Source organism: Engraulis encrasicolus, chromosome 21 (assembly GCF_034702125.1).
Source record: "Engraulis encrasicolus isolate BLACKSEA-1 chromosome 21, IST_EnEncr_1.0, whole genome shotgun sequence".
Taxonomy (NCBI): Eukaryota; Metazoa; Chordata; class Actinopteri; order Clupeiformes; family Engraulidae; genus Engraulis; species Engraulis encrasicolus.
In genome coordinates, this window is record NC_085877.1 from 8,398,891 (window position 1) to 8,414,065 (window position 15,175).

The 15,175-nt window shown below is 44.8% G+C and overlaps 1 protein-coding gene across 1 annotated transcript in view; it reads left to right on the forward strand.

The window, feature by feature from the left end:
• card9 (caspase recruitment domain family, member 9) overlaps positions 1-7,072 on the forward strand; it is a 62,085-nt gene extending 55,013 nt beyond the window's left edge. Inside the window, exon 13 of the mRNA XM_063187485.1 lies at positions 6,757-7,072. Coding sequence (XP_063043555.1) covers positions 6,757-6,856 — 100 coding nt within the window. The 3' untranslated portion in view covers positions 6,857-7,072. The remainder of the gene's footprint in view (positions 1-6,756) is intronic.
• Positions 7,073-15,175: the final 8,103 nt, after the last annotated feature.

Sequence of the window (15,175 nt, forward strand, 5' to 3'; positions counted from 1 at the left end):
TCTCCAAGTTTCAGGACCTCATCCCTGTAGGCCTCCTCCTTTCCCTCGGTTATCAGCCCCACCACGGTTGTGTCATCTGCAAATTTGACAATGATGTTCTCTGGGTGGATGGGGCTACAGTCAAACGTGTAGAGGGAGTAGAGAAGTGGGCTCAACACACATCCCTGGGGCGAGCCGGTGCTGAGGGTGCGGGTGGTTGAGAGATGGTGACCTAGTTTCACCTGTTGGGGACGATTAACAAGGAAGTCTTTGATCCAGGAGCATGTGGATGATGGAAGTCAAGGATGTCAGGAATGATGGTGTTAAAAGCTGAGCTATAATCGATGAAGAGCATCCTGACATAGCTCCCTTGTCTTTCCAGGTGACTCAGTGCAGAGTGGAGAGCAATGGCTATTGCATCCTCAGTGGATCTGTTTGCCCGGTATGCAAACTGATGAGGGTCTAGGGTTGGGGGGAGACAGGCTTTTATGTGTCTCAGCACCAGTTTTTCAAAGCACTTGGTGATGACTGGAGTGAGTGCAACAGGGCGAAAGTCATTGAGGGTGGTAGTAGATGCCTTCTTTGGAACAGGTATGATGGTGGCAGATTTCAAGCAGGCTGGGATGGTGGCTTGTTTCAGTGACAGGTTGAAAATGTCAGTGAAGACTGGTGCTAGTTGGTCCGCACATGCCTTGAGCACCTTTCCTGGTACACCATCCGGGCCTGTTGCTTTCCTCGGGTTCACAGCACGAAGCACTCGCTTCACGTCATCAGCCGCAACCTCCAGAGTGGGTGGGGGGGTGCTAAGGTGTGGAGTGGGTTGTTGCAGGGGCAGGAGTGGTAAGCCTGAATGCTGCGCCTGAGCTTCAAAGCGGGCAAAGAATCTGTTCAGCTCCTCCGCTAGAGCTGCATCTCCATCTCCATGAGACACAGACTGTCCCCTATAATTAGTGATGGTAGTGTCCCCTATAGTTAGGGATCAGTATTCCATTAACTAGCTTGCATAAATTAAATACATCTACAGATGAATGGGCATAACATAACAAGCAACACATAACAAACAAGAGCTAAGACTGTTAAGAATATTACATTACATTACATTATATTGCATTTGGCAGACGCTTTATAACCAAAGCGACTTTCAAAAGAGGACATATTCAAGCCAACATCACAAGCAAATACAATGTGCACAGGAGATATACAGAACAATAAGTGCAGTTGCAGAGGGGTTAGTTTTTTTTTTTTTTTTTTTTAATTAAAGAGTAAATAACGAGTACACACACACAAACTAACTAAACTAAACATCATGTCAGGAGTCTGCCCTGGGGCAAGGCCAGTTCAAGCATTAGTCTAGTAGATTCTCTCGAAAGAGGAAGGTCTTCAGTTGTTTCTTGAAGGCTGCAAGAGATGTGCTTAGTCTTGCTGCCTCCGGGAGACCATTCCACCACTTGGGTACCACAACGGAGAACAATCTTGACTGGGAGTACCTAGAGCGACTGGATGGCAGAGCCAGACGGCTTGTGCTGGATGAGCGCAGTTCTCTTCCAGTAACATAGGGCGTTAGTAGGTCCTTCAGATACGCTGGGGCCGTTCCTGTGATGGTTTTGTAGGCAAGGGTCAATGCCTTGTGCTTGATCCGGGCGGCGATCGGTAACCAGTGCAACTCAATAAATAGAGGAGTAACATGGGTCCTTTTGGGTTGATTGAATATCAACCGTGCCGCCGCATTCTGGATCATCTGCAGAGGTTTTAGCGCACAAGCAGGTAGGCCTGTCATGAGTGAGTTGCAGTAGTCAACGCGGGACAGGACAGTGGCCTGCACCAGTCGTTGTGTAGAATATTGTGTCAGCACAGGTCTGATATTCCGTACGTTGGACATCTGGAATCGACAGGTCCGGGTGACTGAGTCGATGTATTTGGAGCATGACAGCTCATCATCAATCATGACGCCAAGGTTTTTGGCGACTTTGTTTGGGGTCACGATGGTGGAGCCTATCTTGAGGTTGATGTTGTGACTGAGCGACTCTTTAGCTGGGATCACCAGGAGCTCTGTCTTGGCCAGGTTCAGCTGTAGGTGGTGGTCCTTCATCCATCTTGACAAATCGGTGAGGCAGGCAGAGATGCGTTCCGAAACCGTGGTGTCATCTGGACGGAACGACAGGTACATCTGGGTGTCATCAGCATAGCAATGGTAGGAAAACCCATGTGTTTGAATGACACGTCCCAGGGAGGAGGTGTATATTGCAAACAGAAGGGGTCCCAGCTCTGAGCCTTGGGCTATGCCTGTGGAGAATGTGTGAGTCGTAGACAGTTTCCCTTGCCATGACACACTGAAGGTGCGTCCAGAGAGGTAGGAGTTGAACCATGAGTGGACAACGCCTGTGATTCCCATGGCTGTGAGTATCCTCAGGAGGATCTTGTGGTTGACTGTGTCAAAGGCTGCAGACAGGTCTAGTAGGATGAGGACCGAGGATAGTCCTTCCGTTCTTGCAGTCCTTAGAGCTTCAGTCACTGAGAGTAACGCAGTTTCAGTTGAATGTTTACTTCTGAAACCAGATTGTTTTGGGTCCAGTAATCCGTTCTGGTTTAGGAAGTAGGTGACCTGCTTTGCAACTGCCCTTTCTAGCGTCTTGGATAGGAAGGGAAGCAGTGAGACAGGTCTGTAGTTTTCGACATGAGCAGGGTTCAGTGTAGGCTTCTTCAGTAGTGGTGTCACCCTTGCTTGTTTGAAGGCGGAGGGGACAGTGCCGGAGGAGAGTGAGGAGTTCATGATGGATGTGATTGCTGGGACCACTGTTTGGGCAATGTCTTGAAGAAGGTTCGTGGGCACTGGGTCCAGTAGGCAGGTAGTGGGACGGCTTCTTGTGATGAGTTTGGAAACGTCTTCTTCAGAGAGCAGAGTGAATTCTTTAAGTGTTGCAGGAGTCGGCGTGTTTCCCACGGGGGTGTCTTCTGGGCGGGAGGTCGGCTCACAGAATTGCTTGCTAATATTTGCCGTCTTTTCCGTGAAGAAGGTGGCAAAGTTGTCTGGTTTCAGGTCTGAGGGCGCAGGAGGGGGGGAGGGTTGAGCAGTGACTTGAATGTAGAAAACAACTTACGTGGGTCTGTAGTGTTGCTGATCTTGTCGTTGTAGTAGGTCGTTTTGGCAGCTGTTACAGAGGCGGAGAAGGAGGCTAGTAGAGATTTAAGTTTTTCGAGGTCAGATGGGTTGCGGGTTTTGCGCCATTTCCTTTCCGCTGCTCTGAGGGTGGTACGTAGAGCCCGGATGGTCTCTGTCAGCCATGGTCGCGGTTGTGAAGGTCTTGCAGGTTTAGTGACTAGTGGGCACAGGTTGTCGAGACAAGAGGTCAGTGTGGAGCTGAGAGAATCCGTAGCAGTGTCAACATCGAGTGAGGAGAGAACGCTTGCTGAGGGCAAGGCATCTGCCACCACTGATGCGAAGGTAGTGCGTGACAGGTTGCGTAGATTCCGCCTATATGTGACCAAGGGAGGGGGGGTGTGTGTAGGGTTGAGTAGGGAGGTGGTGAAATGGAGGAAAAAATGGTCTGAAACATGCATTGGTGTTACCTTGATGTTGTCCGCTTGGCAGTCCTTAGTCATGATCAGGTCGAGCTGGTTACCACTCTTGTGTGTCGGGGGGCAGCTGGCTAGTTGAATGTCAAATGAGTTCATCAGGGCCTTGAAGTCTCTGGCGTATGGCTTATCTAGGTGTATGTTGAAGTCGCCGAGGACCAGTAGGGGGCCGCCTAGGTCCGTGATGGAGGAGATCAGCGTATCCAATTCGTCAATAAAGTCGCCCAGTGTTCCTGGAGGACGGTAGATCACAAGTACAGACACCTTGATTGGGGCTGTGACTTTGATGGCATGGTATTCCAGGCAGCTGTAGTTGTTGGCAGGCAGCAGGGGGGCATAGCTCCAATGCTTGTTGATAAGGATCCCTGTTCCACCTCCTCTTTTCTTTAGCCGACTGGTGTGTGAAAATGAGTAGTTAGCTGAGAGTGCTGCTGGAGTGGCTGTGTTTTCAGGCTTCAACCAGGTTTCTGTTAGTGCCAACAGGTCAACAGAGAGACTACTAGCATAAGCAGAGATAAAGTCTGCTTTGTTGACAGCTGACTGGCAGTTCCAGAGACCAACAGTGAAGGAGGTGATTGAAGTTGTGTTCGGTTGTAGTGGCTGAAGGTTGGCCAGGTTTCTGCGTTGGTTGGAGGGTTTGAAAGGCCTGCGCCTTCTGCAGATTACTGGGATTTTCTGGAAACACATTGTCAATGTAGGTCAGTAGTGAGATACAAAATGTGCCTTACGTGTCCTTGCTTCGGTGGAGTTGCACAGGTAGAGTTGCCTGTCTTGTCACTCGTCTAGTTGCACAGGTAGAGTTGCCTGTCTTGTCACTCGTCGAGTTGCACAGGTAGAGTTGCCTGTCTTGTCACTCGTCAGAGTTGCCTGTCTTGTCACTCGTCAGAGTTGCCTGTCTTGTCACTCGTCAGAGTTGCCTGTCTTGTCACTCGTCGGTCTTAGTTGCACAGGTAGAGTTGCCTGTCTTGTCACTCGTCGGTCTTAGTTGCACAGGTAGAGTTGCCTGTCTTGTCACTCGTCGGTCTTAGCACGAGGAGGGCTGCCGCTACCCAGCTGCCGCTGGAAGCGCACTTTCTTTCCTAATATGGCTGCAGGTGCCAATCAGTGAGCAACGCCCACAGCAATAACCTCAAACAATGGCTAGTTTCTGGGGGTGTGGTCCTGATAATTGCTGTAATCAGGTCACCTGATACTTTTACACTACCACAGCTGACTTGACTAATTTCACTATAGCATGAAAACACATACACACAAATTGACAATCTTTACAGAACACAATTAGTAGAATATAGCAAAACACACTTACTGGCTGCAGTCACGTGTACTCTTGATTTGTCTAGTGAAGCAGGCTTGTCCTAGACCTTAACACTTAAGCCTGCCTATTTAACTCCTGAGGTGAAGTGGCTCGCAACGCCCACAGCAATAACCTCAAACAATGGCTAGTTTCTGGGGGTGTGGTCCTGATATATCCAAAACTGTGGAGCTCTGCATCGATTTTAAGAGGATGCGTGATGGGAGCTAGTTCTTGTGACTGGAATCTAGGTTAATGTGAGGGGTGTGCTTGAGAGGATGCACATAGCCTGGTCAAATCGAAGAAAGTTTCAACCTTAAATCGTCTTCTACATACAGAGATGAAAATCCTCTCACCTAAATACGTAGATGCGAAGGGCATTAATTTCTTGACAGCGCATTGCCAGTTCAGGGTACAAGTACCACTATTCAGAAATCTGTAGGAGGCTTGGGGGTGAAATATATTTCCAAGGATCCTGTTGATGCAATGTCAATGAGGTTCTCTTGTTCAGATACCAACAGGGCAGCAGGGGCAGTAGTAAAGGGATGTCAAATCAAACTGTCCGCCTCTTCACTGTCGGGGAAGTAGGCTACCTGTGCAACTCAGCAGCTAGCTTGCTGAGATGAGTTGGGATGTCGCTCTTGATGCTGTCTGTCAGACTGAGGTTATTTTCACAGAGAAAATCGTGCATCAAAGGCCACTATCTTGTTCTTGCCCATGCAGTCAACCCATAGCTTCAATTTCTGAATAATTGCCTCGATTTTTTTCTCACACATAGTAGATGTTTGCGGAGAGCCCCTGTAATCCAAGATTAAGTTAATTTAGCCGAGAAAAAATGTCACCGAGATAAGATAGTCCTGAAAGGTGAAATGTCTGATCAACAAAAAAATGTCAGTTCATCTTTTAATTCACAGACACTTGTCAATACTTTCCCCTATGACAGCCAGCGTACCTCTGTGTGCAATGTAAGAGATGTTGCTTATGGTCGCTGCTCATTTCATTGTAGAGTGCAGTAAATATGCAATTGTTCAGAGGCCTCACTTCAACAAAGTTCACATTGTTTACAGTTGTGTCCAAAACGTTCTTCAAGTCTTCATCCCATGCATGCCATGCCCTTGGCAGCCAGAGCCCTCTCCATCAGCAGTGCACCCAAGTGGCATCGCTGGCAACCACTCAGACATGCGTGTTGTTGCATTACATTTCCTATACATTCACTTTTATTAGATTTATTTCCCCTTCCCCTAAAACTTTGTGTACATGCGTCGTAAAGTGCTGGAACTTATTTGTTGGTTAGATTTGTTTCCTCTTTGCTTTTTTATTTTTCTTTCAGCCTGCAAATATTTTTTCCAATTCTAAATCTTCCCGCTTACCCTCTATTATCACGTCGCGTACCCCCAACATGGTTTTAATACACATCATAACTGCTCTATGCAGCTCCACAGTATAGTAGCAGTATACTAATATTACACCATCAATAGAAATGCACTCAGAGAGTGCAGACCTCCGCCAAGGAAACTGTTTGATAGAACATTTGACTATGTTGCACCCCATCGTCTAGAATGTCTAGGCTAGCAATGATGAAGAATCTTTTTAAAAATCCTGGTTCCTCTTCGTGATCCAGATCACCAACAATATTTAATCACTTGTTCCTTTGGTCATTTCCAACAACTCCACAACGTTTCATCCAAATCCGTTCATAGGTTTTTTAGTTATCCTGCTGACAGGCAGACAGACACGACCGAAAACATAACCTCCTTGGGGTAGGTAAAAACATAACCTCCTTGGCGAAGGTAATTACACCCCCATTTTGAAAGACCACGCTCAAGTCCTGTATAGACGACTTTTCATTTGACGCCTGTTTAATTATACAACTCTGTTTTTTCTACCCTCTCTTTGTATCCACTCCTACACAGAAAGCGTGCGCTCAGGGCCAAAACCACAGCGGATGTGAATGCACCCTGTAAACTGGACAACAGCAGTGAAAGTGGCAACACAGACACAGATGGTCTTTGATTATTAAGATTGAAACTTCATGTTCCATGTCAGTGTCAAAGTCACATGTGCATAGCTACTGTAGTTGACCTGTTTGTGTCTGTATTATTTTAAATGCTATTTTTTACAAAACTGGCGTAGACTTCTTTGACAATATTTCACTCATGAAACATCAAAACCGCCAACACAGTAGAAATGAATACTGATAACAATAAATTCACTTTGTTTTATTAAAAATGTTTTGTGTTGTTTATTACACTAGTGCCACAGTGCTCCATCATCTTCAGATGCCATCTCTCTGGTGTATCAGAAGCTGAGTGGTAACATATGAGTGAGTTGGCCCTCTGCAATAAATTATTGGTGAAGAAAGGGTAAAAGCTACACTCTGACACTACTAGTCTAGAGGGAATTCGGGAAATTTGTGCACTTTGTGATAAGTTTCTGATTTTTGGCAGGGTGGCAGGTATGGGTCTAAGGTTTCCAAAAATGTATTGGCTACAAATTGGCGGCGCCCCTTAATGGCCACTATCCATAAAATAAAAAATGGCCCTATTTTGCATTACTTTTATTTGAAATCGTTCTATACCAACGTTTTCTGTTTCATTTAGTATGCCAGTACCATATTACTATTTGAAGTGTCTTTTTCATGTCAAATGTGTGGTCATGGTCACTTTTTTTCTTGAAAAACAGTTCATATTAAACTGCTCACATTAATTAAAGAAGAATTCCGGCCAGTTTGGATTCATATCCCATCTTGGGTGGACCGAGGGAAAGGGATGAAAGGGAAAACCGCGAGAAATGTTCATGCCTGCTGCGCAAAGTTGTTCAATTGCGCTGTTTTCGGTTAAAGCCTGGCCACCAAACTCTTCAATTGAACCACCAGACCCGAAGGATCCATCTCAAAATATCAAACAGTATATTACGACAGCGCTTCTCTCTCTCGCTTCTGTATAATAACTGGATGACCGAATGTGCGTTCCTTCCAGGAGTCATGTGTTTAGTGAGAAGTGAATCTGCGAGACAACAACAACACAGGACATGGAAACGTGTGAATTTGTTTCCTTTGGCTCGTCTTTGGTGGACAAAAATAAAATGGATTACTATGAAGTATCACTTTGGCGAACCTTTTTGCGGATGTAGTTGGAAGGCGGAAGCTGAGAGAGGTAAGTGCGCCACTTTTGAAAACTCCTATTGTGTCGTGCCTGTGCTACCTAATGGAACTGTGAACCACTAGATCGACTTGTATGGGTGCACACACCACGACCAAAGCGTTCAAAAGGGTTTTAATGCACGCTAGGAGCTTTAAAACAGGTCAAATACGTGCCCGACAGGCCAGGCTTTAACCGAAAACAGCGCAATTGAACAACTTTGCGCAGCACGCATGAACATTTCTCGCGGTTTTCCCTTTCATCCCTTTCCCTCGGTCCACCCAAGATGGGATATGAATCCAAACCGGACAGAATTCTCCTTTAACTGTAAAATCCAATCCCAAATTGCTGTCCCACTGATTTACAATATTTTACTGTAATGTACACAGTACACAACCACACTGTACAGGTGTGAAGTAAATTACTGTATTATTTGTTCATCTAGATATTACTGGGGCTTAACACTATTTATTGCTCCTGTATTGTAACATGTTTAGGCAGCTTCTTTGAAACTCATTCATTCTTTAATTAACTTTTATTTCCATCTAGTTGCAATACCACTCTACCAACTTCAATCACTGACAATTCTCATTGGTGTTGGGTGGTGTACATGGCCAGACACACTTTACAGGATGAGACGAAAAACTTATGAAAGCGTCCATTAGGGTGCATCAGTTGCCCCCTATGAAAAGATATTGCGTTGGCCCTATAGTAAAAATGTTCTACACCCAGTAAAAACACACTGTGTAAAATATTTTGAAATTTGGATGAAGTCTACCGGGGCCACCAGCCCCATGAAAATAGAAAATAATGGTGATAGTCAGAATCCTGGAATAGAAATGGACATTTTGCTGCATAAAGCTACCCAATAAAAACATATTGTCTCGGCTGTGTGATAAAAATGTTCTATGCACAGTAAAATCACTCAGTGTAAAATATGTTGAAATTTAGATGAATTCTACCGGGTCCACCAGGCCCATGAAAATACAAAATAATGGTGATGGTTATGGGCAACCTGGATTCCAAAGCTGAAGTCCAGTGCCACATATTCCAAATGACATACCTAGTTTTACCTTTCCAGCTAGGGCAATTGTTGCCTGGCTCTTGCCCGACCTGTAGTTCCGCACAGCTTTGTGAGCTGTTTGGAGCGCCACCAGGGGGCTCCAGAGCACACACACAGAGGTCTGGTAGGAACCAGGCTAGGGCAATTGGACAGGTAAAACCAGGTAATTTGAAATCTGTGGCACTGGATTGTAGCTTTTGAATCTAGGTCTGCCATTGTCTTAAAACAGAGGTGGACAAACCGCGTGACACATTTTCCCCAGCCAATATAATGAACCAGCTGAGCCTAATTACCACTTAAGCCAGGTTGATGAGGTAATTAGTGAAATCACCTGTATTGGGAGCACAAACAGAAGGAATATCTAAGCAGGTTGTGTATTCAGTCGATCCACTTACACAGACTTCAGTCTCAGGACAGACTGATGGTCAAACTGCTATATTTAGGCAAATTTGCTCTTTTGCAACACAATATCAATTCCTTGCTGCCTTGGACCACTAGTATCTACTAGTGCTAGTATCAAGCAAGATATTGCAAAGCTGCATGACTGTTATATTTGTGTGTTTCACCTGTGGGCCTACAATTCATGGAGGAACATCTGTACTAAAGCTGTGAATGTTCCTTGGAATGCCTAGGCTACAAGGCAGTCAATACAACTGTATTGAAGAGTGCCATTACTTCTTTATCCCATCGCCTGTGGTAGTATTTCACTTTACTCCATCAGATGAGTACCATAACTTACATGACAGGCCCTTGGCAATGGACTCTGGACCTGGTGATACCCATTACATACCTAGAAGCCACTTGAAAGCGTGAAAGCGAAAGTGAAAGCCCATTGGGAAACTCCAACTCCCATTGTCATTGTGACACAGCACTCCACAGCACACAAGTGCACACTGCACACAACAAAATTGCATTTATGCCTCACCCGTGCAAGGGGGCAGCCCTCAGTGGCGCCCCATGGGGAGCAGTGCGGTGGGACGGTACCATGCTCAGGGTACCTCAGTCATGGAGGAGGATGGGGGAGAGCACTGGTTGATTACTCCCCCCACCAACCTGGCGGGTCGGGAGTCGAACCGACAACCTCTGGGATGCAAGTCTGACGCCCTAACCGCTCACCCATGACTGCCCACTTAAGTACAGGTTTTGGGAAGCCACTCTTTCCAACATCACATACAGTTGTATTGTATGTACTCTATTGAACTACTGCAGGGATTTCTTAAAAAAAACACAGGTCATTCCAAGGAGCATTCGCAGCTTTAGTACAGATGCTCCACCAGGTATTAACAGCTACCTGTACAATCCTGTAGGCCCACAGGTGAAGCACACAAAAGTCATACAACTTCGCAATCTCTTGCTTGATACTGGCAGTGGGTCAGCTGGTTCATTATATTGGCTATATTTGGAATATGTGGCACTGGACTTTGGAATCCAGGTTGCCCATCACTATCACCATTGTTTTGTATTTTCATGGGCCTGGTGGACCCAGTAGAATTAATCTAAATTTCAACAGATTTTCTACAGAGTGATTTTACTGTGCATAGAACATTTTTTTATCACACAGCTGAGGCAATATGTTTTTATTGTGTAGCTTTATGCAGCAAAATGTCCATTTCTATTCAGGGCTGGACTGGGTGATAAATAGGACCCGGGCACTTTTGGATTTAAGGGGGCCCCCTCATTATTATTAGTGCTGGAGAACTGACTCACCGGTAGGCCCTGCACCCTCATGGGCCCCTATTTTCAGTAATGTAAAAAAAAAAAAAAAAATGGGGGCCCACGAGGGTGCGGAGCTCACCGGGAAATGCCCGCCATGCCAGATGGCCAGTCCAGCCCTGTTTCTATCCAAGATAGATTATCACCATTATTTTCTATTTTCATGGAGCTGGTGGCCCTGGTAGACTTCATCCAAATTTCAACATATTTTACACTGAGTGATTTTACTGTGCATAGAACATTTTTATCACACAGCCGAGACAATATGTTTTTATTGGGTAGCTTTCTGCAGCAAAATATCCATTTCTATTCCAAGATTCTGACTATCACCATTATTTTCTATTTTCATGGGGCTGGTTTCTAATCAATTTCAGGGCAAGGAATGGCAAATCCCATCTGACTCACTCCCTCAAATTTGAGATGTTGAGATGACAAAATTATTGTCACATGGCCATGCATGTGATGCTATGCTGAGATTACTATCCATCAGTCATTATGACTGACAGCCCAAAACCGCAACTGCTAAATCCACCAAACAGTAGGTAGGCCTACACACAAGTAATTTTTGTAGCTACCACTATCAATGGTAGCAACTCATGAACTCAAATAATTGGAAAGATAATTATTGCCGTGGCCGTGCCCGTTCACTAATCCACCCCTGGTGGACAGTATTGTGATTGATATGAATTATATAATTAAAGTTATCATGTGAAATATTTATACAAGCAACATCGTGACCACTAGAGGGAGCCTCTTGAGAGTGAGTTGGTAAATACCATAAATGTATTAAAAAGCATGCAGTGGTACACACAGGGCCGCTGACAGCTTTGGCTGGGCCCGGGACAAAAATATCTGATTGGGCCCCCCTTCCACCGACACCGACCACCCCACCCCCCACACAGAGTGTGCTGCTGTGCTCCCTCCCTCATCAAAGCCTCCTCCACAGCAGGAGTAACACAGGAATGTGTCAATTTACAGAAAACTATGCACAACGAATCTACACTGTATTTCTCCTCACAAAGTTAAGTAAGGGTTAACGTTCGGCGAGAAGGTCGCTACCGTGGAATAGCAGCACGACAGTCTGTCACAGAGAGAATCTTTAGACCCCGACGCGGAGCGGAGGGGTCTTGTTCTGTGCTGCTATTCCACAAAGCGACCGACTCGCCGAACGTTAACCCGCTTATTATATGGATATACTTAAATGATTCACACATGGCGGGGACATTTCTTTAGGCCTATTTAATGTTAAGATTGTTGCTGCGCAAAACAGTGCCGTTGTGGAACACCGCTAGGCAACAGCTAGGTAGCCAGGACAACAGGTGTTGTCTATCACAGCAGCTGATTAGAGTCTTGTTGAAAAGTCGCTTTAGCAGTGAAAAGTCTTGTTGCCATTGACAGCGGTCTGTTATAGACCAACCCGTCCGTTATCGAAAAATAACAGACGTGCGAACGTTGGGGAGCCCCGTTGAAATGAATGGAGCATTCGACCGATGACGTCACAACCATATAATAACAGCTTGATAATTTGTTAGCATCTGTGCCAAGCAGAGATTTAGCAATAGCGTTGCATAGCGCTGTTTACAAAGTTGATTGTCCTTCTCCTGGAAAACATGCGCCCGATACATTATCCCACACAACCAAAGATTATAATAGGCCTAGAATCTCTGGTAGGCTATGATTGTGTGGGCTCATATGCATTTTATTCTTAACTGACAGTCAGATTTGAAGCACAATGTTATTAAGCTGTTCTGGTTAGGCAATGTCCGTTTTCTATTGTGTTCATCCGTGTGCGCGTCCCTGCCTGAAACATTTGATTTGGAAACATATTTGCGGAGTAATGCGCATATTCATAGATTCAATTAGGCGTAAGAAACATAGTGTAATTAAGCCGTTGTGGTAATCAAATTATTCAATGCCCCCCTGTCTGTCTGATACTGATCTCTGTGTGTCTTGCTCATGGCCTCCTGTGTCAGTGATATGACGACAGGGCTGGAAAAGTTGGCCGTGTCTTACCTGGATCTGCTGCACAGCTGCTTTTACTGGTACCTGCTGCATCATGAGAGTCTTTTCTGAAATATTTATGTAGAGAACCCCTCAGGCTTTTGGCTTCTTCATCTCTTTTTCGCCTTTATTTCCTTTTCAGCGCTGCTGACTTGTGCATGTTGACTAATTGGCTCGCGCACTGACCACTTATCAAATGATGTCGTCCTTTTTTCTAGAAAGACCAAACCATTTTGGAATAGGGGTGATAGGGGGTTATTGGCCGTTTTTTCAAGGGCAGTGAAGGCAAATATCTATAAATCATTGTTTGACTGCAAATAAAGCACCTTTCTTCCCTAAATCAACACATTTGAAGTGACCATATAATAATTAATCCCAACGTCATGCCCCCTAGTCCAGGGCCCGTGACAAAAAGCCCGGTTGTCCCCCCCTGTCGGCGGGCCTGGGTACACACACAAACTGCGGTCATAGGCAACATTGGATAAACATGGGATCAGGATGGCATTATTCTAGCTATTCTACTCATGTAGCTTACATGCATGGGCAATGCCATTGCCAAACAGTGGCCAAACAACTTCACACAGGGCAAAGCAATAACAGGGCCCACCGGCCTGCCAAGGTCACAATAGGTCCCACACCACCAATACAGTAAAGTCCTGTGCCCAGGCGAAAAAGCCATGCTCGCCTTTTCTATAGGTCCGACCGATAGCAAAACATTTAGTCATGGCTTGAATGCCCATGCATGATCCAAGACTTTAAGAGTACTCTGAGACTAAATACACTTTCTAACAGTTTTTGCATTTTTTTTTTACTGCGTGCACAACTAACATTTGTCATGTGCTGGCAGAAGTCTGGAACTTGTAGGCAGTTACTGTAAAAGATAACAAGTCATCATCATCAGGTTTGTAATTATTGAAGGATATTTTTCTGTACCCTGGCTTCTACCCTGCAACGTGTGGTTTCTGAGAAGTGTGAAAATGTCACTTTGGTAAGCAAGCAAGCAAGCACCCGAAACCTAAACGCTTGCACTGCACACATAATTCACGAGCCAGAGCCACATCAGTCCTTCATAGCGTATAGGGCTGGACTGATCATCTGGCATACAGGGCATTTCCCCAGTGGGCCAACAGTCCTCAGGGTCCAATGTCTTTTTTTGTATTATTATTATTTTCCCCTTAGAGGTCGTTCCACCATTTAGCCTACATGGGGCTTTGTGAGGGGCTGCTATGCCAAAAATGCCCATGCCAGATTTTTTTTGTTTTTTTGGCACCGGGTCAGTCCTACAAGCTCCATACAGTATTTTTGTCCATGGGGTAAAAGGATGATTCACGAGGAAGCACATGCGGCCCATCATCACAACACATTTTACAAATCCCAGTATGGCAGGGGGAAGTGAATTTACAAATCCCAGTATGGCAGGGGGAAGTCAATTTGCGAATCTCAGGACAGCAGGGAAACATTGGGTAGGCTGAAGCTAGTCAGGTAGCATGCTAGTTTTGAAGGAGCTGCCAACCGTAGTAGCTGGGTTAGCACATATCAGTAGAATTATCTCTTTACACTATTATAAACTGCTGGCCAGTAGCCCAACTTTTATTGCTTATTCCTAATGATCAACAAACACATCATCGTCAGTTTGGTGTTGGCAGAGGGTTTTTTTCTCTCTCTCCTTTGATTGCTTGAGCAGATTTCACCAATGTGAGTGGGTGGGACTTATCTCTAAGTTGATCTCTATTTTATTTGAGCTGCCTGACAGCCTGACGGTGCATTCAACCAAGCCCCTCCAACCACGGTAGGTCTGCTAAAAATGCTCTTTCTACCACCACAGCATAACAGCTGTCTTATCTTAAATTCATTCTGCTAGAAATGCTTTTTCTACTGCAACAGCTGCCTTATCTAAAATAATAATAATAATAGTTTTCAATTAGCTACTTTTAGTGTAAATGTGTCATTATTATAGGCTATGTAAGGTGCTATTTAATAATTATTTAGCAACATTATAGTATACTTTGATAGACCTGCCGAAGTTTGTGTCTTATCATCACCAATTCTTTTTAATAATAATAATAATAATAGGATATAATATAATAACAATATAATATGGACATTATTGATGTTAACATTAATATTATCAACATGAAAACACCAAATATGTGAAAATTGTCTTTTAAAAACATGTGGTTGACACATTTTGAATTGCTTGTTTTGTGGCTTGTGCTCATCAAATTAAATTCATCAGTTCACAATCTGACATTTGACAATGTCCTACTCTTATGCTTATGTCACATGCATTTTGAAGAATACTTAATCCCTTCATCAGACAGATCCATCTGCGCAGCTGCACCAGAACAAAGCTGAAAGTGCTTCATACCAAAGACTTTAACGGTAAGCACATTTCTTTGATGAGGAGTTTGACGA